The sequence below is a fragment of the Bidens hawaiensis genome, unplaced genomic scaffold (genome assembly GCF_021521415.1).
Source record: "Bidens hawaiensis isolate Kalapana, Puna unplaced genomic scaffold, B.hawaiensis_p1.1 tig00002323_1, whole genome shotgun sequence".
In the NCBI taxonomy this organism is placed as follows: Eukaryota; Viridiplantae; Streptophyta; class Magnoliopsida; order Asterales; family Asteraceae; genus Bidens; species Bidens hawaiensis.
This window is the reverse complement of record NW_027491125.1, coordinates 1,244,619-1,271,213: the sequence shown is the minus strand read 5'-3', so window position 1 is coordinate 1,271,213 and position 26,595 is coordinate 1,244,619. Positions and strand designations below refer to the sequence as shown.

The 26,595-nt window shown below is 37.8% G+C and overlaps 1 protein-coding gene across 1 annotated transcript; it reads left to right on the top strand.

Annotated features, from left to right (window-relative positions):
- Nucleotides 1-944: 944 nt before the first annotated feature.
- LOC143617418 (uncharacterized) lies at nucleotides 945-2,212 on the top strand. The gene has a single exon (XM_077089987.1). The coding sequence runs from the start codon at nucleotides 958-960 to the stop codon at nucleotides 1,684-1,686; it is 729 nt and encodes a 242-aa protein (XP_076946102.1). The 5' UTR covers nucleotides 945-957; the 3' UTR covers nucleotides 1,687-2,212.
- Nucleotides 2,213-26,595: the final 24,383 nt, after the last annotated feature.

Below are 26,595 nucleotides of genomic sequence, written 5' to 3'. Positions count from 1 at the left end.
CTGCCAACCAGAAATTTTTGAAATCAAGTGACGAAAATATTGTGATTTGCTCGAAATCACAAACCAAAAATAACTCGATATAAATTCCTGATATTCAACCAAAATTAACTCGATCTAAATTCCTGATATTCAACCAAAATTAACAGGATTTACCAAAAATAACTCGATTTAAAGCCTATAAAATCATACCATCTCTTAGGTTTTCAAATACACCATACTCTCGATATATCTCTGACGCCCGTTCATCGCTTCGAACACCAATCGAGGTAAACCGATCACACCATTTTACCCGTTTCGTTAATCCAAATATGTTGTACGCTCATTGATGCTATTGAATGCAAATTTTTGATTCAATATTTTTCAACAACTAGCTTGAGACCATTGTGTTTTGAAAACTACAATTAATATTTGATTTATTGCAATGAGTAAGTTTTAAATGTTTTTTTATTAATTGTTACAGAATAAATGAATAATTGTATAATGATACGTTAATTAAGCAAAGTTGAGAAATATTTTTCACTGTTGTCCAATATTAAATTAAATATTGAATCAAATATTTCGATTGAATTCAGTTTTGTGGCAATTTTGTAAGAAAATCAGAAAAAAATTGCTCCGATTCACACATCGTCTGGTCCGTTGGGCATAACTGTTTCTTTGCCCACCTCTACCTACATATCTGATAGCATATGAAACACGTCTGCTTTTTTGGTATTATTTGATAGTATCATTTACGTGATTATAATTGAATTTAATTAGTTACTATAATCTGTTAATTGCTTTAGATCGATATTGTTGCTGTGAAATATTGATACAAAAATTGGTGTGGTGCTGTGAAGAATATTATATATGGCCAGCTTTAGAATCACAAATACTATATGCACGCACAAATAAAGATTTTTTAATAATTCTTATCAGCTTCATACGAAGAGAAAAATGGCCAACAGCGGTGAATCATTTATGAAATCGGCATCCGATAAAGCTGTCGTGATAAAATCGTCTGCATCTAAAAGGAAAAGACAAACAAGCTCTGATCAGAGCGGTGACGACAGCGATTACAAACCTCTCGAAGAATCGAGAGGCGCTGCTAATCGAGTTTGGTCAAAAGTTGATGAAATCAAACTTTTAGAGTGTCTGAAGAAACAAGAAAAGAAAGATGACATGGGTAAGTTGCTTGAGACAGTTACCAATTCTTTGTCTTTTAATCCTACAAGAAGACAACTTGCTGACAAGGTTCGGAAGTTGAAGAGCAAGTTCACAAAAGGAAAAACCGCACCGCGTTCAACTGATGATCATATATTCACACTTTCTCAACAGTTGTGGGGGGTTGAGGGTAATGAAGTTGATAATAAAATTGAAGATGAAAACGAAGATGCCGAAGATGGTCTTGAAGAACTTGATGAGGTTTACGCTTTTTTAAAGAAATATCAGTACATGGATCGTTGCATAACGGATATGTATTCCCGTCTTAATCTTGGTGTTGATGGATGTCGGATGGTAAAAAGCAATATCAAGTCAAGTTTAATGACGGGTATATCTTCAAAAGAGCTGGGGGAGATGGAACAAGCATGGACCAAACATTATGATGAGGAGCTTTTACTTGTATACAAACGTCTCAAGCTTATGAAGAAACAATGGAAGCTACATCAGAGGGTTCACTCTGGCATCAAATTAATGGAGAAAAAATAATTATGTTGTTTATTTTGATTCATGTTTCCATTCGGTTAATTTGCTCTTTCTTTTATTGATTATGTTCAATGGATTAAACTTGGTTGAAAGCAAACGTACCTTATTAGTTATATTTACTTGTTATGTTAATTACCACATTCTTTAAAAACTTATATTAAGAATTGCTATACCCCCTTGAAATTAGTTAATGTTAAAAATGTACGTTTTTATATGATAATAGTTGAAATCACACATAATTTTCGTCATAGGCTAAGCAACACCAAATAGACCAAACTTTCTAATTTTGTTTATCCATTAATCGAAGTGATGAAAACTAGTTTTTAATTATATGGATGTCAAATCGTGTCTATTTCCAAGTGAAAACACGATAGGAAAAACACACGTCGCGGTTTCTCTGGTTCCACCCAATTTGTAACCGTGGTTATAACCGTTAAAGATGATCAATTGACCTAGTTAGGAAATTAGATTTCATAAGATTGGATTTTCAACCGATGGGTACAAATTAATTAGCTGCTGAACTAAAGACCATTAAAATGAAAGCTTCTTGATTTACTATATTTGATTAGCATGCGGCAACATCAAACAATTAAAAGCCGCGTATCGAATGATAATATATTGGCTATGTTTTCTTTAGAATCTGGACGAGTGTAACAAGCACATCTTTCCTTCACCTAAGATATGAAATTTTTGAGTTGAATCGAGTTGAAAAAAATAATCTGATGATCTATCTACATGTACACAATTGTTTATATCACCACCTTATACGGATAACAGGGATCCACATTGTCTTAGTTTTTTCAATAATGAATCTTCTATCTTTGAATCTTCTATTCAGAAATGATAGTTGATGTTTATATCACAAAACAGAGATGCAAGGTAACGAAAATCAATGAATTGGAGTGTAGAATCAGAATCCCGCGCGTGATGAAAGTTCAATGAGATTAGTCACATATAATAACTTATGCATGTTGTACATGCGATGAATAACACGGTTATGAATTTAGGTGTACCATGGTTCTAATTATTATTTTCATGTCCGGTTCGGCTGTTCATGTCAGATAAAATCAGTATATAAATTTTATCTCCTTTCAAGTTATGAATGTAGGTTGCGAGTTTAATTGGGAGTATTCTTTTATCACTTTCATCAGAATCGTAAGAGTACATCTTAGATGGTTGAGGAAAATAGTTAGACGATTGAGTGTGAAGTCGATTGGAGTTTGGACGGTGACACCAATCAGCAGTTATTTGGTGGCTTGCTTCCTCTTATGTTTCTTTTGGCCTCTAAGAGTTTATTCTTGTTACCCATTCTGTTAGTACCACTCTAGTGTAATTGTTGGGAGATATTTGGCAGGTTTAGGTTTTCGCTCAAAGTCGGGGAGTTGTAAGGATGGACGTACTAATAATTTCTTTAATTTTGTCTGTCGTTTTCTTGGGGTTGGGACCAAAGGCAGTAACGGATCTAGACCAAAATCTCATGAGTAACGTTCAAAAAAAAAATTATCGTATTTCCTACAATGTAAGAGATTTTTTTTACCGTATTTCACGCAGTAATCAAATTTTTTTTACCGTACTTCATACAATAGTTTTTTTTTAACTCGGTATTTGACCGATATCATCATTTTTTTTGGGAATTTTTATTTAAAACGAATGTTAATAAGACTTTACCATTTCATCTTCCAAGTTCTGTTCTCTAATTTTATAAGGGACAAAATTTAAACCATAAATCCATTATCAATTTCAATTTACACATAAATCTAAATCCCTAATCAATTTATATTATCCAAATATCTAACAAACCATAGTCAATCATTCGATTGATACCAGTGGGGTGGTGGTCATCACTCCATTAGTAAAGGCAAAGCCTTTAAAACATTTGTGTTTGGAAGGGGGAGATCGTGGATTCATGTCCCATAAACAATTTATATAAGCAAATAAACAATTACCATTTTAAATAGAAATAGATTAATACCTAGATTAAGCAAGTAGAATTCATACCATGGAAAAGGGAATGAAAGAGCATCGACTGTCGGCTGCTCAGTTGCAACATGGAAAATGGTTAGGCGATTAAGTGTCAAGTCGATTGGAGTTGACGGTGACGACAATCAGCAGTTATTTGGTTTGGTGGCTGGCTTTCTGTCATGTTTCTTTTTGCCTCTAGGAGTTTATTCTTGTTACCCATTCTGTTAGCACCATCCTTGTGTTATTGTTGGGAGATATTTGGCAGGTTTAGGTTTTCGCTTAAAGTTGGGGATCGACTTTAACCCGGGAGTTGTAAGGATGGGCGTACTAATAATTATTTCTTTAACTAGTTTGAGGCCCGTGTAATTCTTGAAAATACAATATTTAAAAATAATCAGTATACAAGAAATAATAAACCCGTTAAACACTAATAATACAGACGTTGTACAATAGTCTTTAAAACAATTTTAAAGTAAAAAAGATAATTATAAATATCAAATGTTTGAAAAAAATAGGAAGTAAATATTAAATTAATAAATTTTGAAGCATAAATTTTAATAATGGTAATTATTATTTTACTATTACAAATTTGTTAATAATGGTGAGATTTAATGTAGGAGTGACAAGTGGCAAAACTTGTAGCCTTTTATTAGAAAATATAGATTTTGTTTGTCCTTTTCTTGGGGTTGTTAATCGTTTGGGTTGGGACCAAGGGCAGTAACGGATCTAGACCAAAATCTCAGGGTAACGTACAAATTTTTTTTATTGTATTTCATACATGTAAACTTATTTTTACCGTATTTCACATAGTATCCAATTGTTTTTTTACCATACTGCATACAATAGTTTTTTTTGAACTTGGTATTTGTAACAACTTGGACTCTTCATGTATAATATATAAATATATAATATACACCCCTTGTTACCTTTGGTGGTTACTTTTCCAGTTCCGGTTGGTTAAGAAATTAGATTTCATAAGATTGGATTTTCAACCGATGGTTATAGTTTCTGTAATTCTATCAAACACAAAATCATTATTCTTCATTTTAAACAAGTTTATATATATATATATATATATATATATATATATATATATATATAGGATCATGATCATGAGAAAACCTTTTTGAAATTGAGAACTATGAGAACCATTTTGGACCACAAAAAACCTAAAAATAAAAAAAATCATAAAATAAAATAAAACACAAAAATCAAAAAAGTAAAAAAACCAAAATTCTTATTTTATCATCCTGGTTTCATAAAAAATAAAAACTCGGTTTAGCTAAATTATATACACATATGTATACTCTATACATATATGTACATTTACATGTTTTTGTTGTACACATGTGTATAATTTAAGATAAATGATGCTGTACATATGTGTATATTACGTAATTAGATATTAAATAAAATTATACATATGTGTATAATACAACGATTTTTTTGTTTTTTTTTCTATTTTTTTTATTTTTTTAATAAAACCGGAATGAAATATAATAATTTTGTTTTTTTTTTACTTTTTTAAAATTTTTATTATTTTGTGTTTTATGATTTTTTTAAATATTTTTTTTAAAGGTGTTTTTAGTGGTCTAAAATGGTTCTCAAAGTTCTCAATTTGCAAAGGGTTCTCTTAGGATCCTTACCCTATATATATATATATATTCAGTTATGTAAAGCAATCAACATAAGTACATCAATTATCCTTTCAATGTTCTTCGCCTACTACACATGTGAAAAAAATATAAGATTTAACGATTTTAACTAGATCAAGGATCGTGGCGCGTTACATATAAACAAACATATATAGCAGTTTATGCGTTTGGCTAGGGGTAGTGAGGGGTGAACGAGCCGGCGTGGTCCCGGTGGCGGACTAGGTGGCTCGCGAACACCACTACACCCATCATGTGATCAGGGGCGCAGACGAGTGGGGTGGCCGGGACCACGGGGCGTAATAGCCGTTGAATGTTTGGTTTGAGTGGTCTAACTAGCCGTTGGGGCTAGTCTGTGGGTTTAAATTTTTATTATTTATTTTTTTACCTATAAATACAAATCCACACACATTATTTTAATAAAAACTCAACTCATTCTCTCTTATTCTCTTTAAAAACCACACTTTCCCTCTACAAAAACTTCATTTTCTCTCCATATTTATAAATGACATCGTCGTCATCGTCTTCCAATTCTTCCGAAGAAGACGAACTCATTTGTCAAGCAGTTCAAACGACGATAAACTTTTTGATAGATCGAAAACGTCCCCGGGCCCCATTATTCCGGGAACCAGGTATTCGTGATCGAAAACCGCTAACGAAACTTTGATACGTCACTATTTTAGTCCCAATCCCACATATGGTGAGGATATTTTTAGAACCCGTTTTCGAATGACTAGACGACTATTCATGCGTCTAGCAAATGACTTGCCGAAGCACTTTGAGTATTTTCAACAAAGGGATGACGCTAGAGGTAAGCCCGTGTCCACGGCTACTAAAAAAATTACCGCCGCTCTTCGGCAACTAGTGTATGGTGTTGCCTCAGACAAGTTGGACGAGTATCTACAAATGGCTAAAAAGACCGGAAGCGATGCGCTTAACCACTTTTGTAGAGGTATATAGTTTTAATATAATTTTATTATTTATGTTTGTTTATATATTTTTAAATATTAGGTAACTTAAATAATTTTCATAATTATATTTATGGGTCATATCGCTATACAAGCGGAGATACTTACATAGACCAACAATGTATGATATCCAACGCATATACTAGGTGCACGGTGAAAAGCATGCTTTTCCCGGGATGCTCGGTAGCCTTGATTGTATGCATCTTGGTTGGGCTATGTGTCCCACTATTTGGCAAGGTCAATTCCATCGAGGTGATCACCCCCGACCCTGCTATTGTACTTGAGGCGGCGTTACATGATCTTTGGTTTTGGCATGCGTTCTTTGGGGTTGCCGGGTCTAATAATGACCTCAATGTTATCAATCAATCACCGATAATCGATGACCTTATCGACGGGGTTGAACCCTTTCAGGCTTTTTATGCAAATGGAGAACATTTCAAATACGGGTACTACCTCGTTGATGGTATTTACAACGAATGGGGGATACTTGTTCAAGCTTACTCGTCTCCAATTTCTGACAAACGAAAGTACTTCACGAAGAAACAAGAATCGGCAAGGAAAGATATTGAAAGGGCGTTTGGAGTCCTAAAGAAAAGATGGGCAATGTTGGCGAATCCAATAAGATTTTGGACAAGGGAGAAGATAACGGAGTTCGTCATCACGTGTATAATCATACATAATATGATACTAGAAGACGAGGGTCACGCTATTTATCAAAACTACCAAGGTGATATTCCAAGACAAGAATCGACGATCACGATGAACAACGACTCGACAACATAAATATCATCAAGAGCCGTGAGATACACGGCAACGTTCGGCATGAGTTGGTCGAGCATTTGTGACATAGAAGACCCGATAATCTTGTATTAGACTAGTATCAATATAATGTTTTATATTATTATTAATGTAATGTTTTATATTATTATTATTTAATTTATTATTTAAAACAAGTAAATAAATAAAAAACAAGATCAAGCCTCGAATCACCTGGACCACTACACCCTCTGGGGCTTGGTTGAGGGGCTTGATCCAGGGCCATGTCATCGCCTACGTGTCGGGTTTTGATTTGATCACTTAGGGCTCACCCTTATCCTTATGGGTTTTAATCAATTCTAAAGCAAATAATGTTGGAAATTGCATGTTAACGTTCTTGAATTAGTCCAATAATCATATCAAAATAAAAAAAATAAATATATAAATACATAAGTAAAGTTTAGTTGCAGTTTGTGTACATCCAAATAATATGCAACTCGTTAACGCTATTCGTTATGATGAGGGGTTTAAAAGCCTGATGTTCGGGTATTTTGTATATATATTTGTATATTAATTATCTAGGTTTGTTGATTATACTGTTAGAACTTTGGTAATTCATAAATGTTTTTGTATTTCAGGTCATTGATCGTTAAAGATGCTAAATTTGAGACTTGTACGAGCATGAAATGATATATCGGGAAAACCGAAGCATGATTTGATGTCTTGGGAAGTGTTACAAGGATTCGGGAAGAGTATGGATGAGAAATCATAAGCCGATGCTAAAACTGAACAAGATGGGTTGACAAAATGCGACCTTGAAGTAAAAATGAGCATATCCTGAGCTAGAAAATGAGTTACGGGAGCCATAATATATGAATTTTGGGTTTCTCGACGAGAGGAATATGAAAATGCGGTTCGATACGCAATGAGATAGTCATATAGCCATCGCGTATCGCGACGGGCATGAAAGACGGGATATTTAGGTTTATATGTTATTTTTCATTCTCAAGAACCCTAACTCCGTTTTGACAACCAAGAGGCGATTCCAGCAGCTAGAAGAGGCGATTTTCACCACCATAGCTTGTTCCAAGTCCCTACATATGATTCATATCATCCGTATCGAAGATTCAATGATGTCAAGGCTCGGCTAATCTCTTAGAATCGCACCCGGGATGTATAGTTTGTAATCTTTACAGTTTTTCTCATGTGACTAAGAACACTTGTGTATAATTATTGATGATTGATATATGATTATTGATGTTTGGTATTTCTGTGTGTTCGATCGGTTTAGGTTTACGTTGGTCTGAACGATCTGTTACCAGTTGCTAGATAATTAATCATATAACTGTTTGGTTAGATTGAATAGGATAAAACATACGATTGACCTTAACTGAGTCACACTGGCAAGGACTGTTTGATAACCAATGCCGTGTGTAAAGTGATTGTTGATGTCTAGGGTTTTGTCTGATTGATCAGTTTTTAGTCAATCGTTAATAATTAATCTTTTAGGTTGCATGAGATAACTGTAGGTTGCTTACTTGAATTCCTGGGTGTGATTTGCTTTGTTAACTGCTTAATACTCGTTTACTTCTTCGTTGCTTAGTTATCTAAATTCAGTTTAAATTGCTTGTGTGATCAACACTAAAAATCATTCACTTCATAATTAGAAATCTGTTACACGAATACATTAACCACATACTCCTTGTGATACGATACCCTACGTGCTCTAACTATTTAGAAAAATTAGGTTTTTGATTGGCTCAAACGACGGTCATCGAAATGGCTCCGCTGCCGGGGAGTTAATGCGCTTAGTGTCTTTCGTGTTAATTGATTTTTTGTGTTTATTTTAGTTAAAGTTAGCTTTTAATTTTCAGTTTTAGTTAAAATTTATTTTTTCTTTATTTTACACGGGTTGTGTTAGTTGTGCAGATAACAGGTTTATGCGCACCCGCCACTCAGGCCAACAGTCTCCATTAGGTTAGCTCGGTAGAACCAAGTACAAAATAGAAACTCAGAGATGGAAGAACAAAACCAGAACCAGAACCAAAAACAGAACCATAACCAAAACGAAAACCAGAACCTGAACAATAACCAAAACCAAGACCCACTTCCACAAAATAACGCGTTTCACCCCGAAAACATACCTGACCCACCAAACTTCAATAACCAAAATAACCAAAATCACTCAGCTCGTGCTTCCAGAACCCGGAATCAAAATCGAAACCGAAACCTAAACCTCAACTTTGACCAAGCCAGACCATCCTAGACAGATGGGTTAGAGGTAATCGGGCAGTTGAGCCCGAGAACGAGGCTGTTGAGCCCGAAGACATGGGTGATGATACTTGGGACGAAGAGGTAGAAGAGCCAATTATTCGGAGACGAGTTGAAGCCGTTAACAGAAATGGAAGGGGTCGAGACAGGGTGAATCGGGCGGAATGGCCGAAAGAGTTAGTGGTATTTCAGTTAACCGAGGCGGTTTGGCGATCCCCGGGGGGCCAAGGAGGAATTATATGTGTCACACCCTCACTTAGGGCCTAGGCGTGTGACCACAAGTTGGTACCTGTTTTGTAAATATATCAGAGTTGCGGGTTTCATTTCAGATGAAGTCTTTTATAAAATATTATTATATTAAAAACTTATTAAAAGTTGGGTTTAAATACCCGTTCAATGTTTACAATACATTTCTTTAGAAAACATAACTCTTTGTAATATTTTGCAATAAAATATCTGAGCCATCAGATAGCATCTAATGACTATAACTCCAATCTTCTATTCCTTCTTTCTTGTATGTTCTAACCTTTCTTGTTTTCCTGTAACATGGGTGGGAAAATACGTCAACACAAAGCTGGTGAATAACGTTGACTCTAAAATCTCTTTTCAATACCTTTGTGAAAACCAACAATAATACCTTTGTGACTACTCATTAGGCACCCAACTAAATTGGGATCAAATTACCCTAAGTACCATGTGCAATTAATTATATACACAATATCATTTCTCTGAACAGTCTCGTAGACCTTCAAAGGCATGTTGATGATATGCATGGCCTCGGGGAACTCCGAGTCACCATGTATGTTTGGATCCAGACACATGTATACTCTTAATCAAAGTGTCCGTTTCTTATTATTGTACACAAAGTTTTTAAGGATTCGTAAATCCTATGCAACATTCTGACTCAGTATAAAAGGTTTGGGGCGTATTCACCTTTTCTGTTTATAATCAGTTTCTGTTACTGATTCCTGTTTTCTGATCCCTTCTTCTTGTTTTGTTACCTTGGACCTATAGTACGAGAATAACCTTTATATAAATAACTAGATCATCGATCTAGCTTCAGACCATTAGTCCATTTTTGTATTGCTTTAACCTTGATAAAAAACATTTGTTTATTCAAAAAATTTGGACCTTTAGTCCATTTGTTTATTTATCATTTACATACTATGTTTCTTCTTCAAGAAGAAACATTAACTTTATATTCTTTCTTTATGAATATTATATTTCTTAATAATAAAAAAAAACTATTTTAACTATAACCTTTGCTTAAGAAAAGTTATATTATTCGTAATCATAATCAAGGTTCGGCTATACCCCCGACTATGGTCTAAGCCATTTATAATATTAAAATAATAACTTAGGCAGAATTCCTACCTCGCACGGGTATTCGGAGTTAGATATTCCTAAGTTTATACGAGCAGCACTTCTACTCTATATGCACGTTTATCGATTCGTTCTTAATCCACCTTTCTTGGCATGCAAATCGAGACGTTGTTCAGATGTCACCGGGTGGTGCACGTACTTCGAGACAGAATTTCGGGTTATTTGGGTGGCACACACTTCGAACAAAACGCCGCGTTTTTGGCACAGATTACGAGGTAATATTTGTCGGGTTGGTGGTACGCAAAACGTCGTTCGGCACGCAAACCGAGGTAGAGAGAGTAAATTTCTAGAGAGAGAGTGGAGGTGTGCATGCAAATGAGCCGTGACCCCCTCCTATTTATAGCTGAATTTGTGTCCCATCGCGGTACGCGATGGGCCCCTTTCTCATGATACGCGATGACACATGTCGTTAAACGTTGCCACGTGTCGCCACGTGGCCTGACACGTCTGCCACGTGGGCTGACACGTTCTGCCACGTGTCCTGGTACGTTGCCTCGTGTCGCCGGAGTGCGACACGTGTTGCTGACTCATCACTGCCCATCGCGGTACGTGATGGCCATCTCCTTGGACTCATCGCGTAGCGCGATGGGTCCCTGGATAATATTTTCATTTTTAGTCCTTTATCTTTTGTAGCTTGCCATATCTGGTCTAACTCTCGTTGTCCAAAAATACTAAGGCGGCTTTTAATGCTGCTCGCGGCGATGCAAAGTGCAAAGTGCACCATCAGAGCGCCACATTGCGCCCAATGCCCTTCGCCTTCGCCATCGCCATCGGCATCGGCATCGTCCTCGTCCTCGCCCGAGCCCGAGCCCGTGCGCGTACGCGTCGGGTGCTACGCACCCTCCGCTAGGACCACTTGGTGCATGTTATTCATAAAAGAATATTACTATGGAAAGTCTCTTTCTTATAAAGAGCTTCCATTTCTTTACCACTTTCCATGTGGGATGGATTCCATCTTCCTTATTTATATCTTAATGGAATGCTTCCACTTTCTTACATTTTCCAATGTGGGATTGAATTTCTTTCATGTAAGTAAACTTAACTTAGGAAATATTTTTATTTCCTTATTTTTCTTATATTTCCTTATTTAATATTTTTTCGTGACTTGTCTTGATATTATTTTTGATCCCTTAACTTTCCTAAGTTGTCAATTTTGGATCGAATTTTTGGGGATGTTACATCCTCCCCACCTTGGAATGAATCTCGTCCTCGAGATTCGTTGGTTTGAGAGTGATTGATTATTACCTTTTCATTTGCTGATTAGATTCTATCTAATCGGATTCTTGTTGTTACAATCTCTATGCAGAATGACTAGGGTCTTTATTTTGTTGCTAACTTACATCCTCGAATGATGTAACCAGCCAATAGTTCAGAATATCATTAGTAAATATAAATTGCTAAACACATTGATCAGTTGTGTTTAACTATTTGCCTTACCGTTATGTATTCTAAATATTTACTGATGTTAACTACATTATTGTTTTGATTCAGTATGTCGAATCTATTCCACTAATTTGTTGTTTAGATTCAGTATATTTAATCCATTCTATCCTTGATCTTGATTGATGATGTTTGCTATATTCTAATAGTACCCTTGTACTTGGGTTTATTTGCTATACTTAGCCATTGTATTTCTTGAATATCTTCGAACTCTTTTATTTGACTTTTTGATCAACCTTACTAGGTAGGTAATGTATTTCTTGAATATCTTGTGGTTAATCTCGAATTTCCTTTCGATAATACACTGTCCTTGTATATTAAGATTAATGTATCATCTTCCTAGATGATAAGTTAAAATGTTTTTAAGTTTCGAATAAAGCTATTCGGTGTCTAAACCTCTTATTGTTCTTTTGAGATAATGAATATAAACATTCTTGTGTATTTAACATGATCTATATGTTAATATTTCATTTTATAACTTAGGGAATCAAATACCCTTATTTGATTACAAAACTTCTCATTTGAGTTACAATTAATATACAAAAGTTAGCTAGTATGTCTTAACATTTCTTTGATGTGATCTTGTCATTCATTAATCTTGACTAGTTTTTCTTTTCGGGCAATCAGTCTTAAAGTGACCCATTTCTCCACACGTAAAACATACTCCTAGCTTCTTACGACATTCTTCTATTGTGTGTCCTGCACTCTTGCAGTAAGCACAATTGTTTGTATTTTCTAGTCGACACTTTCCAGTATGTTTTCTTCCACAAGTCTTACATGCTGACTTGGGAGTACTTTATTCTTTTCCTAACTTCTCGATATCTTTTGGTTTCTTAGTCTCTTTATCTTTCATCTTTTCTTCTTCTTGATTCTTTATCATGCTGTTGATTAAGTATCCGGCCAATTCCATAGCCGAATCAACTGTTTCTGGCATATTGGATCGTACCATGTCTCTTATTTCTCTTGGTAGTCCATATATGTAATGAGTTACTTTGTTATATTCTGGAGTTACTAAATGTGGAACCAGTCGGCAGTATTCTAGGAATTTAGTGTTATATTCCCTAAGATTTGTGCCAACAACCTTGTGATTCCTAACTCAGTTTGAATTCGATCCATTTCATGAGTTGGGCAAAATTTCTTTAGTATAAGACCTTTGAATGTTTCCCAACTTAAATTATACATTCTTTCTCGACCCTTGGTTTGAATCAGGGTGTTCCACCATTCAAGAGCTTCTCCCTTGAACATTTGTGAAGAATACTAGATAGCTTCCTCACCGGTGCATTTGCTTATGGTGACGATTGATTCTTGTTCTTCTAGCCATCGCATAGCGGCTATACCATCCGAGTCTCCATGAAATTCTTTAGGATCGTAAACTTTAAAGTTCTTAAAGTTACATCCTTTTTGGACCTTTCGTTTTTTTCGTTTCTTGTTCCTTGGATTATTATTAGCTGTAGAGCTATCATATGTTTATTCCTTTCTTGAAGGAACGGACTTACTTCGACTTCTCTTATTAGATTTTGGTTGACTTTGACTTGTAGAAATGTCCTTGATAGCTTCCTTAATCATCCTTTGAATTCCCTTTATATATTTAGTGGGAATTTCATTATCCTTATTTTCAACGTTTTCTTCATTTACAGTTTTCTTGGGAGGACTGTTGTGAGAGTTTGCACTTTCTTCTCTTGACATACTACAATAAAATTTTAAAAGATAAGTCCAATATTCGAAGAATTCAAAACATATCTTTTATTCATTTTATTATAGTTACAAAAGTGCATATTATTTGTTACAATTATACTCTCTACAATTACTAAGGTTTTATTTCTTCCAGCGAATGACTAATTTCTTGATCTTGTTATCTTTCTTGATATCCTCCTTTTCTTTTTCTTCCACTTCCACCTCTTCCATTATTTCTTCCTTTTGAGTGCGAACAATGTAAGAATTTTGAGTTGCCGGGATATTAAAATATTCCTGAGGATATTCTTCCGAATAAGTCATTACTTCTTCCTTTGACGTCATTGGTTTCTTGGATCTACTTGATCCTGCTCCATATGTGTTATCATTGGGAATTATTTGAGCTAGCGGAATGTCAGAATCATAGGAATCTGAATCTTCCTCCATTTTTGTTTGGCATGTACTTTCGTTGTTAGACATAGGAATTGGGAGAAAAGACGTTCCCATAAATCCTTTTCCTTTACCATATCGAGGCTTAACCGATTCTTCGCTAGATTGTCGATCACACATCTGTACGGGGTTATATTAGGGATAGGTAGACGCTTCTGTCTTATTTGTATTGTTATATCTTATCCGTATTAGTTTTGAAAAGTCTCTAGATACTTTTCAACTAAGTATCTAATTTGCTTTAATGAATATTCGTATAATAAGTCTCCATGACTTATCCTTAATCAAAGCCTAGGTATACCTAATTCGCTAAGATTGATGGCTCTGATACCAACCTGTCACACCCTCACTTAGGGCCTAGGCGTGTGCCACAAGTTGGTACCTGTTTTGTAAATATATCAGAGTTGCGGGTTTCATTTCAGCGGAAGTCATTTATAAAATATTATTATATTGAAAACTTATTAAAAGTCAGGTTTAAATACCCGTTCAATGTTTACAATACATTTCTTTAGAAAACAAAACTCTTTGTAATATTTTGCAATAAAATATCTGAGCCATCAGATAGCATCTAATGACTATAACTCCAATCTTCCATTCCTTCTTTCTTGTATGTTCTAACCTTTCTTGTTTTCCTGTAACATGGGTGGGAAAATACGTCAACACAAAGCTGGTGAATAACGTTGACTCTAAAATCTCTTTTCAATACCTTTGTGAAACCAACAATAATACCTTTGTGACTACTCATTAGGCACCCAACTAAATTAGGATCAAATTACCCTAAGTACCATGTACAATTAATTATATACACAATATCATTTCTCTGAACAGTCCCGTAGACCTTCAGAGGCATGTTGATGATATGCATGGCCTCAGGGAACTCCGAGTCACCATGTATGTTTGGATCCAGACACATGTATACTCTTAATCAGAGTGTCCGTTTCTTATTATTGTACACAAAGTTTTTAAGGATTCGTAAATCCTATGCAACATTCTGACTCAGTATAAAAGGTTTGGGGCGTATTCACCTTTTCTGTTTATAATCAGTTTCTGTTACTGATTCCTGTTTTCTGATCCCTTCTTCTTGTTTTGTTACCTCGGACCTATAGTACGAGAATAACCTTTATATATATAACTAGATCATTGATCTAGATTCAGACCTTTAGTCCGTTTTTGTATAGCTTTAACCTTGATAAAAACATTTGTTTAATCAAAAACTTTGGACCTTTAGTCCATTTGTTTATTTATCATTTACATACTATGTTTCTTCTTCAAGAAGAAACATTAACTTTATATTCTTTCTTTATGAATATTATATTTCTTAATAATAAAGAAATACTATTTTAACTATAACCTTTGCTTAAGAAAAGTTATATTATTCGTAATCATAATCACGGTTCGGCTATACCCCCGACTATGGTCTAAGCCATTTATAATATTAAAATAATAACTTAGGCAGAATTCCTATCTCGTACGGGTATTCGGAGTTAGATATTCTTAAGTTTATACGAGAAACACTTCTACTATATATGCACGTTTATCGATTCGTTCTTAATCCACCTTTCTTGGTACGCAAATCGAGACGATGTTCAGATGTCACCGGGTGGTGCATGTACATCGAGACAGAATGTCGGGTTATTTGGGTGGCACACACTTTAAGGAATACGCCGGGTTTTTGGCACGAATTATGAGGTAATATTTGTCGGGTTGGTGGCACGCAAAACGACGTTCGGCACGCAAACCGAGGTAGAGAGAGAGTGAATTGCTAGAGAGAGAGTGGAGGTGTGCATGCAAATCAGCCGTGATCCCCTCCTATTTATAGCTGAATTTGTGTCCCATCGCGGTACGCGATGGGCCCCTTTCTCATGGTCATCGCGTATCGCGATGACACATGTCGTCAGACGTTGCCACGTGGCCTGACACGTCTGTAGGTTCCCACCCGGATCTACACGGAAATATCTCGTATTACGTAGGTGCAGAATCCCTACGTAAGACGATACGAGTGTTTGACGCAATATACGTTAAACCCAAGCACAAACACACGTTACAATACTTAAAAGACACGTTGTATAGCAACCTTAACATGTGATTCACCGTTCACAATTACACGTACTCGAATTCTATTTCAAATACAAGCCGTAGCCTAACTTAAATACACTTCGACAACTTCGCCTAACAGACTAGGCGAAGTTGTCAATAACTTCGCTTAAACCACAAGTTCGCTTATGATGGGCGAACTTGTGAAACAAGTTAACTAAAACCTTAATACAATTCAAACTAACACGATTACAGACACTAGATACTGAACTACTGACACCATGCACCAACAGACTCCCCCTTGGCAGTAGCTTCATATCTCAATCTTCAATAACGTGTCTTGTAATCCCAAAATTCGAGTCACCCATCTTCAAGCATGTACTCCTTCTCTGACACAAACCGAAACTACTCTCTGATATTTTTTGGCTTCTTCTTTCCAGGCAAGAATATAAAATCTTTTTCTCGTTCAGCACCTGCAAGTCTGCTTGAGACAAATTCACCAAGTGCATAGGTTCATAAACTCTCAGCAACTCTTGTTCATCCTCATCTTCCATCACTGCTTCAGCCGTTTCACTATCAACATACCACCATTTCAGATCCTTTAGCACATCCTTGGCATTTGTTTCATCGGCACTTCTTTTAAGCAACGGATCGGCATATACTTCATTATCATCCAAGGCTTGCCATCAGCTCTCATGCCTCTGTCTTTATCTTCAACGAGCTTCCCTTTTTGTGGCTTTAATAACTCGAACTTTTTCTCGTTTATGCTTTCTTTCCACACGATCTTTCCAATAATCCTAGCCATATTATCATCACTCCTGTTTATCAACCCCAACTTGGCTAAGTCCTTCACCTCACACTCCGGCAAGGTATTCAATGATCTCAACAATCTCTTGAATACTGAACCCCATCATAACGTTTAATCACAAAGAGCCTCAACTACTCATCATATAACCAGCAAATAATCCCCTTTTTCGATTCAGCATACCCTTTGATGTTGTAACTTTTCTTGAACATAGTAGGGACCGCCGGTTTTTTTGTCTTTACGAACCACTGAGCGTAGCCTTCTTTCCATCTTGGCTGCTCTTCCCATTCAGTCTCATCAAATTCCGTATCTTGACCCAAATTTGACTTTTCAACTGCTGGAATTTCATGTTCAATATTATCATCCACAATCTCTCCCTCTTCGATTTCACTGTCAATCACAATCTCAGCCCCTATCCTCTCAATCTCTTGAACTGGTAACACATCGTCATCACCTGTAACATCATCATTTAACACCTCCTCAGCATCCACTACCACCACATCATCACCCCCCGATTCGCCAGTTGCACCCGTCGACTCCCCCTTGAGATGTGGGAGTCCCAAGAGCTTGTTCAGTTCTTGGCAACTCACCACCTGCACCTTTAGATGCATTGGGATCATCGTCTCGATCGTTATTCTTCTTCGTCCTCAGCTCATCACCCTTACAGCTCGTCTCCCCCTGAGATGCCAAGAACTGTTTCAAGGCATCAAAAAGTTTACCGTGCTCAATCAGGAGAGACGACTGTATTTGATTCTCTGCAACAAGGCGTTGAATAGCGTGAGTCTGGATCAGATTTATTCTTGACTGTTCTGCCACGATCCTCTCAAGAGCTGCTATTCTTTCCGAGTCAGATAAGGTTGCATCAAAATCAAACCTCATATATGAAATGTCTTGAGCGTACGGAGGAGGGATTCCCAAGGTAATCGGAACATCAGAAGTAGGCGTAAAAGTAACCGCAGGTGGTATCGTAACAGACAACCCTGCAGTGGCAACAACCGTCGACTCAACAAATCTTGCAACGACCTCCGATGGAGTAAGAGTTGGAGGCGGCAAGGACACAATCTCTGGAGCCGAGAGTTGAAATGTAGTGGGTGGTATGCCAAAGGAGGATGAGGTAGTCAACACTGGAACACCCGAGGTGATCGGTCCTGTAACTGTCAACGATGTAGGGACCATAGTCATACCAGACAGTGCGGGTGGAGAAAAACGAACCACCCTCGAGCTCTCACCAGCTCCCGATCCATCACCTGTTCTTGCCCTTCTCGCTCGACGAACCAACCGATGTAAATCCTCCTCAAAATCTGATTCACTGTCATCTGTGTCTTTCTTTCTCTTTCCATGAATTCTTTCTTGAGTAATCAGAATCTGTCTTGCTTCAGCAACATCATCATCTGAGGAATCAGAATCAGTTCTTTCAGAATCAGCCACAGTCGTAGCTGCCATCGACACATCCACACTTGAAACCTATGCAGCCGAGACCTGTACCTCTTCCTCTGGATCAACACGTTCCATATCGAAAAATCCTTGACCGCCGAAAGCAGCTTCAAGGTCGACGTGTTCCTCCGGTGCCACAACAGGAGCAGCAGGAAGAGATTGCTGTACCACAGGTGGTGGTTGAGGTGCTCCAGCCTGTTGCGGTGCCGGATCCCGAAACTCGTCCCCACGAGATGCAACATACTCCGGGTTGATCAAGTACCCAAATAACGGAGTATGTCGAGGACGGAGCTCTGGTTTACTTCTCGCACTTGATGATCTACATTGGGCGAAGATTCTCTTGCTGACACTCTCCACATACCGAATCAGACGGCGCTGAGGTAACGTAGGAGCCACGTGATTCAAGATCATTTGTAGGAATCTTGGATACATCAAGAATCTCTCACGCGCCACCGCTCGTCTTTGACGGTCTATCTCATAGAACACCATCTGACTGAAGCTATAACGCTTGTTGTAAGTCAATGCTGTCATTGCCGATTGCATGGTCGCACCCATTCCATCCGTACCAGCCTTTCTACCCGACATGCACACGATCATCACGTGCATGAGAAAGCGCCATTGGTCTAATAAAAATCCCTTGCGTCTCTGAGTATCCCCCAATGGACCAGAATAGCCCATTCTTTAAAAAGCACCATCTCTGAATGGAGCCACGAAGTCGGTAGGGTCATCTCTTGTTTCATCCCCAAACTGTAAAGCAACCCGTATCTGTTCTGACGAGAACTGCACTTCCTGATTGTTAACCGTTGCACGCATAACTGGGGGCTCGACTCTGCAATCATACTCAACCGTCTGCCTGAAATCTTCTATGTTTGGTAAAGAGATGGGCAGAGTGGTAGTAATAGCGTGGAAGATACTCGAGCGGATAAGAAAAGAGATGATCTCGCGATAATCATCAACGCCGCTCGCATCCGGGTCCAAAGTGATGTACATATTATGCCCCGGGAAAAACTGACGATGGTTATCTCCTCCTTCGTCACCACCAGCACCACCGGCTCCTGCAACAGCTGCCATATCTGTATCACAAACGGTCTAAGTTAGAGATTCGTCAAAGCGGATCACAACTTCACCTGTTACCATGAGCGAAGTTATGATTGATTTTGTGTAGGAGAAGTTAGGAAAAGGGCGAAGTTGTAAATAACTTCGCCTTTACTACAAATTCGCCTGATAACAGTTAATATAATTTTAAATGATATAATTAAATAGGCGAAGTTAGGTATGAGGCGAAGTTAAAGACAATTTCGCCTAAACATAACTTCGCCATTGAACAACTTCGCTCCAGATTAATTAGTTAATAAAGCACAGGCGAAGTTAAACCTTAGGCGAAGTTAAGGATAACTTCGCCTAAACTGTAACTTCGCCTGAACTGAAGCGGCAACAGGTTAGAATGCCAGACAACGTGAGATTTGGATAATTTGGTGATTGTGGACTCTACAAAACATGTTTTTAAGGAGATCTAGACGATCAAGTTGATTACGACCACGTTAAAACAAGTTTGAAAAGTGGGTGTTGAGGGTTTGAATGAACGGGATCTCAAATCGGACCAAAACGACCTCTGATTATTGCCATTGATATAGGTTATCATCTAAACAACACCTACACACCTTTAACACGAGTTGAAATCGAGGAAAAATAACACTGATTGATTCGAAAGTAACTTCGCCGAGGGTTTACGTAATAAGTTCGCTTAGGTTTGTGAAAAGTATAACAGATTTGACTAAGTTGACCTATATATACTGTTCATGTATACATGCGAAGTTAGGATTAACTTCTCTTACCCCCTAACTTCGCCTGTTAAACAAGTTCGCCTTTAAAATCTGTTAAAACAACTTCGCTTAGTAATAAAATTTACATAACAAACCCTTAACAATTTAGCATTATGCAATTAACTTATAAAACTTCCTTTAAAGAGTTAGATGTTGCGATCAAAAACCAAGTAACCAAATTGTAAACCATAAAACGACATAATCAATGAAAATTTAAAAACCAAATACACGGGATCAAATTTCAGTCTTGACAGGGACCAATATGTTTTAGAAAAAATCCGAACAGGAATCATACTAATTAAGTGACTGTCACATAGATCCATGTTCAGCGGTATTATGACATAAAGACACAGGTTGTAAGCAGGTAAACAACTTAGTATGATTTTCATCGCTTCTGTGATACGGATTAGGTTCAATTAAGCTCAAAATATAAATGAACAACACATCAGATACTGTGATGTTTCCTATCTATTCTCAAAGCGTATTTGGCTTTCCCTAAGTCACCCCGAGTTGACCTCGACCCGTAGTGTCTGATTAAACTGTAAATACATCTTGATCTTTTACAGTCTTCGTCTTGTTCTCGATCTTGCTTCTTGATTGATAAGTATAACATATTAGACTTCAGATGGCTTAATAACCTTTTTTTTTAACAATCTACATAGCTTCAAACAGTAGACTACTGCAAGTCCCGAATCTGGATCACTGCAGTTTCTTGACACACTATCTTCTCGCGAATTAGAACTGTTGGTACATGATGTCAGTAGTTCAGTGTCTAGTGTCTTTAATCGAGTTAGTTGGATTTGTATTTTGTATTAAGCGAAGTTAGCTCACAAGTTCGCTGATATAGGCGAACTTATGGAATAAGCGAAGTTAGGGACAACTTCGCCTAAACATGTTAGGCGAAGTTGTCGACTGTTCAATAGTCTAGGTTACGGCAGAAGAGACATAGTTGATAGCTGATAGTTTATAGTTTTAAGTTTTCAGTTTACGAGTTATTCAGTTTGTTTAATCGGTGATCAGTGAATCACGTGTTTCCAGTTGCAATACAACGTGTCTTTGTTTATTGTAACGTGTGTTTGATCGTGTTAACGTGTATCGTCTTCTACGCTCGTATCGTCTTACGTAGGGATTCCGCACCTACGTAGAACGAGATATTCCGTGTAGATCTGCTGGGAACCTACAACTGGTATAAGAGCTTTTGCTCGTGATTGTGTGGTTCGGGATTATCACGCGGGTGTAGAAATCGTTCCGTTCGACTATTCGCGGGACGAGTTTACTGAGTTTTTGTGTCCTACTCACCTCCCACCATCAAAAACAACCTATTACACCTTCGCATACCTCGCAAAACCCAGAAATCAAACCTGCAAAATCATCGTGTTCATCAGGCGAAGTTGCCGCTACTGTTTGTAGGGTTTAGGCGAAGATATAAGGTTAAGCGAAGTTATCCACAACTTCGCCTACCTCACAAGTTCCCTTATCTCAAGCGAAGTTATCCACAACTTCGCCTACCTCACAAGTTCGCTTATCTCAAGCGAAGTTATCCACAACTTCGCCAAATCAGGCGAATTTAAAAGGGAGCGAAGTTAAGAATTCAAGCGAAGTTAAGACTCAAGCGAAGTTATCCACAACTTCGCCTACAGTACTGTTAAGAATAAAATTTTTATATTTCGGGTTTCTTTGTGTTTTCGTTTCGTAAAAGATGACTTCAATAAATATTACGGAACTGGTAAAGATGGAAGTGGAAGCGGGTTCTGCTACTAAGGCACCGAAAATGCTTAAGGGTACTAATTTTGTGGCGTGGAAAGATCGGTTTGAGCAGTACGTTAAATATCAAGATGCTAAGATGTGGGTGTGCATTCAAGACAGATACATTCCACCAACTGCTTTGTATGAGGGTCGTGAACAGATTAAGAAATACAACAAGATGGAAGAGGAAGAAAAGAAGATGTATGAGGCTGAAAGCAAAGTTCATGCTGCGATTACAATGGCTCTTCCACAAGAGATTCTTCACACCTTTAGGAAGTATAAAACCGCTAGAGAGCTATGGGAAGCACTTGAAAACTGATTTGAAGGTAATGTGGGGATACGTGCATCCAAGATTAAACTACTCAAAACCCAATTCTCGGTGTTCAAGTATTTGAAGAATGAATCACTTGATGATATCATCACGAGATATTATCACCTGATGACTGAACTCAGCAATTATTCTATTGCTTACAAAGAAGAGGAGATCGTAGAAAAGCTTCTTGATGCTCTCCCACCGAAATGGGAGATGTACACTGTCTTGATGAGAGAAGATAAAGAGTTTGCCGACTATGACTTGGAAACAGCAGTCAACAAACTACGAACTTTTGAACTTAACATGGTTCGAAAAGAGACACCAACTGATCAGGTTCAGGATACGGGAATGTATGGTGCAAAAGTTAACTTAAGTTCAAGTTCGAAGTCTGAATCATCTTCTTACTACTCAAAGGGAGACTCGGGCGCTAACTCAACACATGAAGGTCATGTAACTCTCAACATGGATGGTGATGTGTGTTTCGTAGCTGGTGGAACAAATGCTTCTAAACCTCAAACAACCATGGGTAGTTTCTCTTCAAGTGTTCCTAACAACAACTACTCTAAGATGCCCATGAGTGTTAAATCTGCTGAACAGCAGTTTGCTCTCTATACATCTTTCATTGCTTCGTACGAAAACTACATTAAAGGTAAGATTGTTGACCCTGCAACTTTAGACGAAGACTATGATCAGATCGATGCTGATGATCTGAAAGAGATGGATCTGCAGTGGCAGATGGCGATGATTGTGAGAAGGGTTAAAAGGTTTATGAAGAAGACTGGTAGAAAGTTTGTTGGTGAAAGACCAGGTTTTGATAAGTCAAAGGTGCGGTGTTATAACTGTCAACAGAATGGACACTTTGCTAAAGAGTGCACAAATGAACGTGTAGAACGCAGTCAGAACAGGTCTACACAACAGAGTGGTGGAAGTAGTGAGAATAGGGCGATGATATCCAGACAGAACAGGGAATACAATTGGAATCTGCATGTTGAGGAAGTGTTCGAACAGGCCAATTTGGCGAACATCGAAACTGCAGGAAGTGAGAAACTAACTGGAGAAAATCGAGCTTACATGGCAGAAGTGACAGATCAGCTCTCCGAGGTAAGTACTAAACTCCCTTGTACGAAATGTGAAAATCTGTCTGAACAATTGGCAACAATAACTGATCAGTTTGTTAGTTTGGATGCTCAATTTAAAACATTAAAAGAAGATCATCATTACACTAAAGCTAGAGAAAATAGTTACAAGGTTAAAATAAAAGCTAGTGAGAAAGATATCAGAAGTCTTAAAGCCAGTCTAGCTGAAAAAATACAAGTAATTGATCTTAGCTATGAAGTGTTAGAAGAGAAAACCAAACTAATAGTTGAAAGAGATAAACAGATAGCTGATCACCAGGTGAAAGTGGTGGAACTTAACAGAAAGCTTGAGCAATTTAGAAATTCCTCTGCTATACTTGATCACCTCGTAAGTGATCAACGTTCCCCAGTTAAAAGGGGAGGAATTGGATATAATGAAGTTCCACCACCTTATAATCATAACTATACTTATGATCCTAGTAATCAGAAATCTGTTGATGTTGAAATTGGTCAGATAGTTCCGGTTAAGGTTACGATTAAAGATCCAGAAGTTAGTAAAGGCGAAACGAGTAAGCCTGTTTCTAATGTTAAGATTTCTGTTCCTAGTCCCGTCTCATCAAATTCGGACAAGTCATCCGAGTCGAGTGAGACAAAAGATGAGGCAGTGTTACCAAAACGTGGAGAGGAACATAAACCAACTGAAAAGAATTCTCCACTAAACCCGTATGTCCCACCATATGTTAGACAAACGGGCAGTAATGCAGCCTCAACATCTAAAACAACTATTGATACGAAAGTTGAACACAGGAGTTGTTTCAGATGCAATCAATTAGGACACCTGATTGCTGATTGCCCTCTGAAGCAGAGATTCAGAGGTATGAGGCCTTCAAAAACTGAGAATAGAACTAACGGTAATTACTATAATTGTAAATATGAAAATTCATCAAAGTTCAGATATTGGACTAATCCAGGTTTTCAAAAAAATCGATCTCAGTTTTTCCCTGTTAACAACCAAACCATTAGTAATAATTCATTTAATTCACGAAGGTTTGGATGGCCTCATAGTCAATCTACAAGAAGGTATCCTTTTAGGACTTACAGATATCATACTAATACTAACTTTGGACAGCCAAAGTACGGGATGTATCGACCCAAGACCAATAGGTCTTGGGTCCCCAGATTTTAATCCTCTGCTTTAATCGTGCAGGAACAGTTGAACAGGGCTGCAAACAATCTATGGGTTGTGGATAGCGGCTGTTCCCGGCACATGACGGGTAACAAGACTTTGTTACACGAATGGAAACCTGTTCAGGGAGGAAGAGTAAGTTTTGCTGGAGAGAGCGGTGGAAGGATTACTGGAATTGGGACGGTGACTAATGGTAAAATGACGTTAGAGAAAGTGAATTTCGTTGAAGAACTGAAGCATAATCTGCTGAGTGTATCGCAGATCTGTGACAAAGATTACACTGTGCACTTTACCAAGAATGAAGCGATCGTACTGTATCCTGATTTCAAGATACCAGAGGATTGGATAGTAATGAAGGCTCCAAGGGAAAAGAATACGTATGTTATGGACATGAGGTCGACTGAGATGGCAACAGAAGAATCTTGTCATCTGTCAAAAGCAACTGAATCGGAGTCCGAGTTATGGCATCGAAGAATGGGGCGTATTCATCTTCGGAAAATGAACTACATTGTCAAGAATGGGCTGGTGCTGGGTGTTCCCTTGAAGAATTTCAACTTTGAAGACCAATGCCTATCATGCAAAAAGGGAAAGCAACACAAGAAATCCCATCACACCAAGAAGGTTAATTAAATAGTCAGTACCCTAGACCTACTTCACATGGATCTCTTCGGTCCCGTGAATGTAAAAAGCCTAGGTGGAACATCATACTGTTTGGTGATCACTGATGATTTCTCTCGATATTCCTGGGTATATTTCCTGAAGACAAAGGATGAAACGGTGCAGATGGTAATAAATTTGATTACCAAGGTTGAGAATATTATGGGGAAAAAGGTTAAATACATCAGGAGTGACAATGGGACAGAGTTCAAAAACTATCAGATGGAGATCTTCTGCTTACAGAAAGGGATAGACCACCAGTACAGCGCCCCGTATACTCCGCAACAAAATGGGGTGGCTGAGAGGAAGAACAGAACGTTAGTTGAAGGAGCCAGAACCATGCTGGCTGATTCGAAACTTCCTGTGGTGTTCTGGGCTGAAGCTGTTGCAACAGCCTGTTATATCCTTAATAGAGTGTTAACTGTTAAAAGATTGAATAAAACATGTTATGAACTTATGCATGGGAGAAAGCCTAACTTGAGTGGTCTCGAACCATTCGGGTCCCCGTGTTTGATATTAAAGACGAACTAAAAATTTGGTGAAATTGCCGACGAAGGTATTTTAGTCGGATATGTTGTTGGGACTCCCAACAGACGAGTCTTTAATACATCGACCAGAAAGGTTGAGGTGGTGTGTAACACTGATATCACAAGTTACAAATCACCAAAACCAAGCACGGGACCCGCTGGGGCTTTCGACTATGGTAGGCTTTTTAAATCTTTTAACATGCCTTACTTGGATTGTGCAGAAGTTGATGAGAGAATTGCTACGAAGATGCTTTATGATGAGGAAGACAATTATGTGCAACGACCGCAGTACGATGAATGTCAGCCTTCCTCGTCAAATGCTGTTGATACCCCTGCTGCCTCTATAGAAAAGGAATTCTTCAATCCGTTTCACTCTCAACAACAATCACCCATTGATGAGCTACCTTCGAACCTGGAAGACAATCTGCAAGTCAGTTCGGTTCCGACTACGAGAGTTCACAAAAATCACCCTTTGGAGAACGTGATAGGTGATCTGTCAGACGGTGTACAAACAAGACAAAGCTTGAATGAGCACACCTGTGTTTACACAAGCATTAAAGATACAGGCATCATTAACGAATGCTTGTACACCTGCTTCATCAGCCAGATTGAACCAAAGAACTATCCAATGGCTCTCAAGGACAGCTCGTGGGTTAAAGCCATGCAAGAAGAGTTAGCCCAGTTCAAGAAGAAGGAGGTATGAAATTTGGTTGCAAAACCGAAAAATGTGCATGCGATTGGCACAAAATGGGTTTTCAAAT

What these genes read in the sequence shown, in the direction of transcription:
- LOC143617418 (XM_077089987.1), top strand. Translation starts at nt 958, where the DNA reads ATGAAATCGGCATCCGATAAAGCTGTCGTGATAAAATCGTCTGCATCT.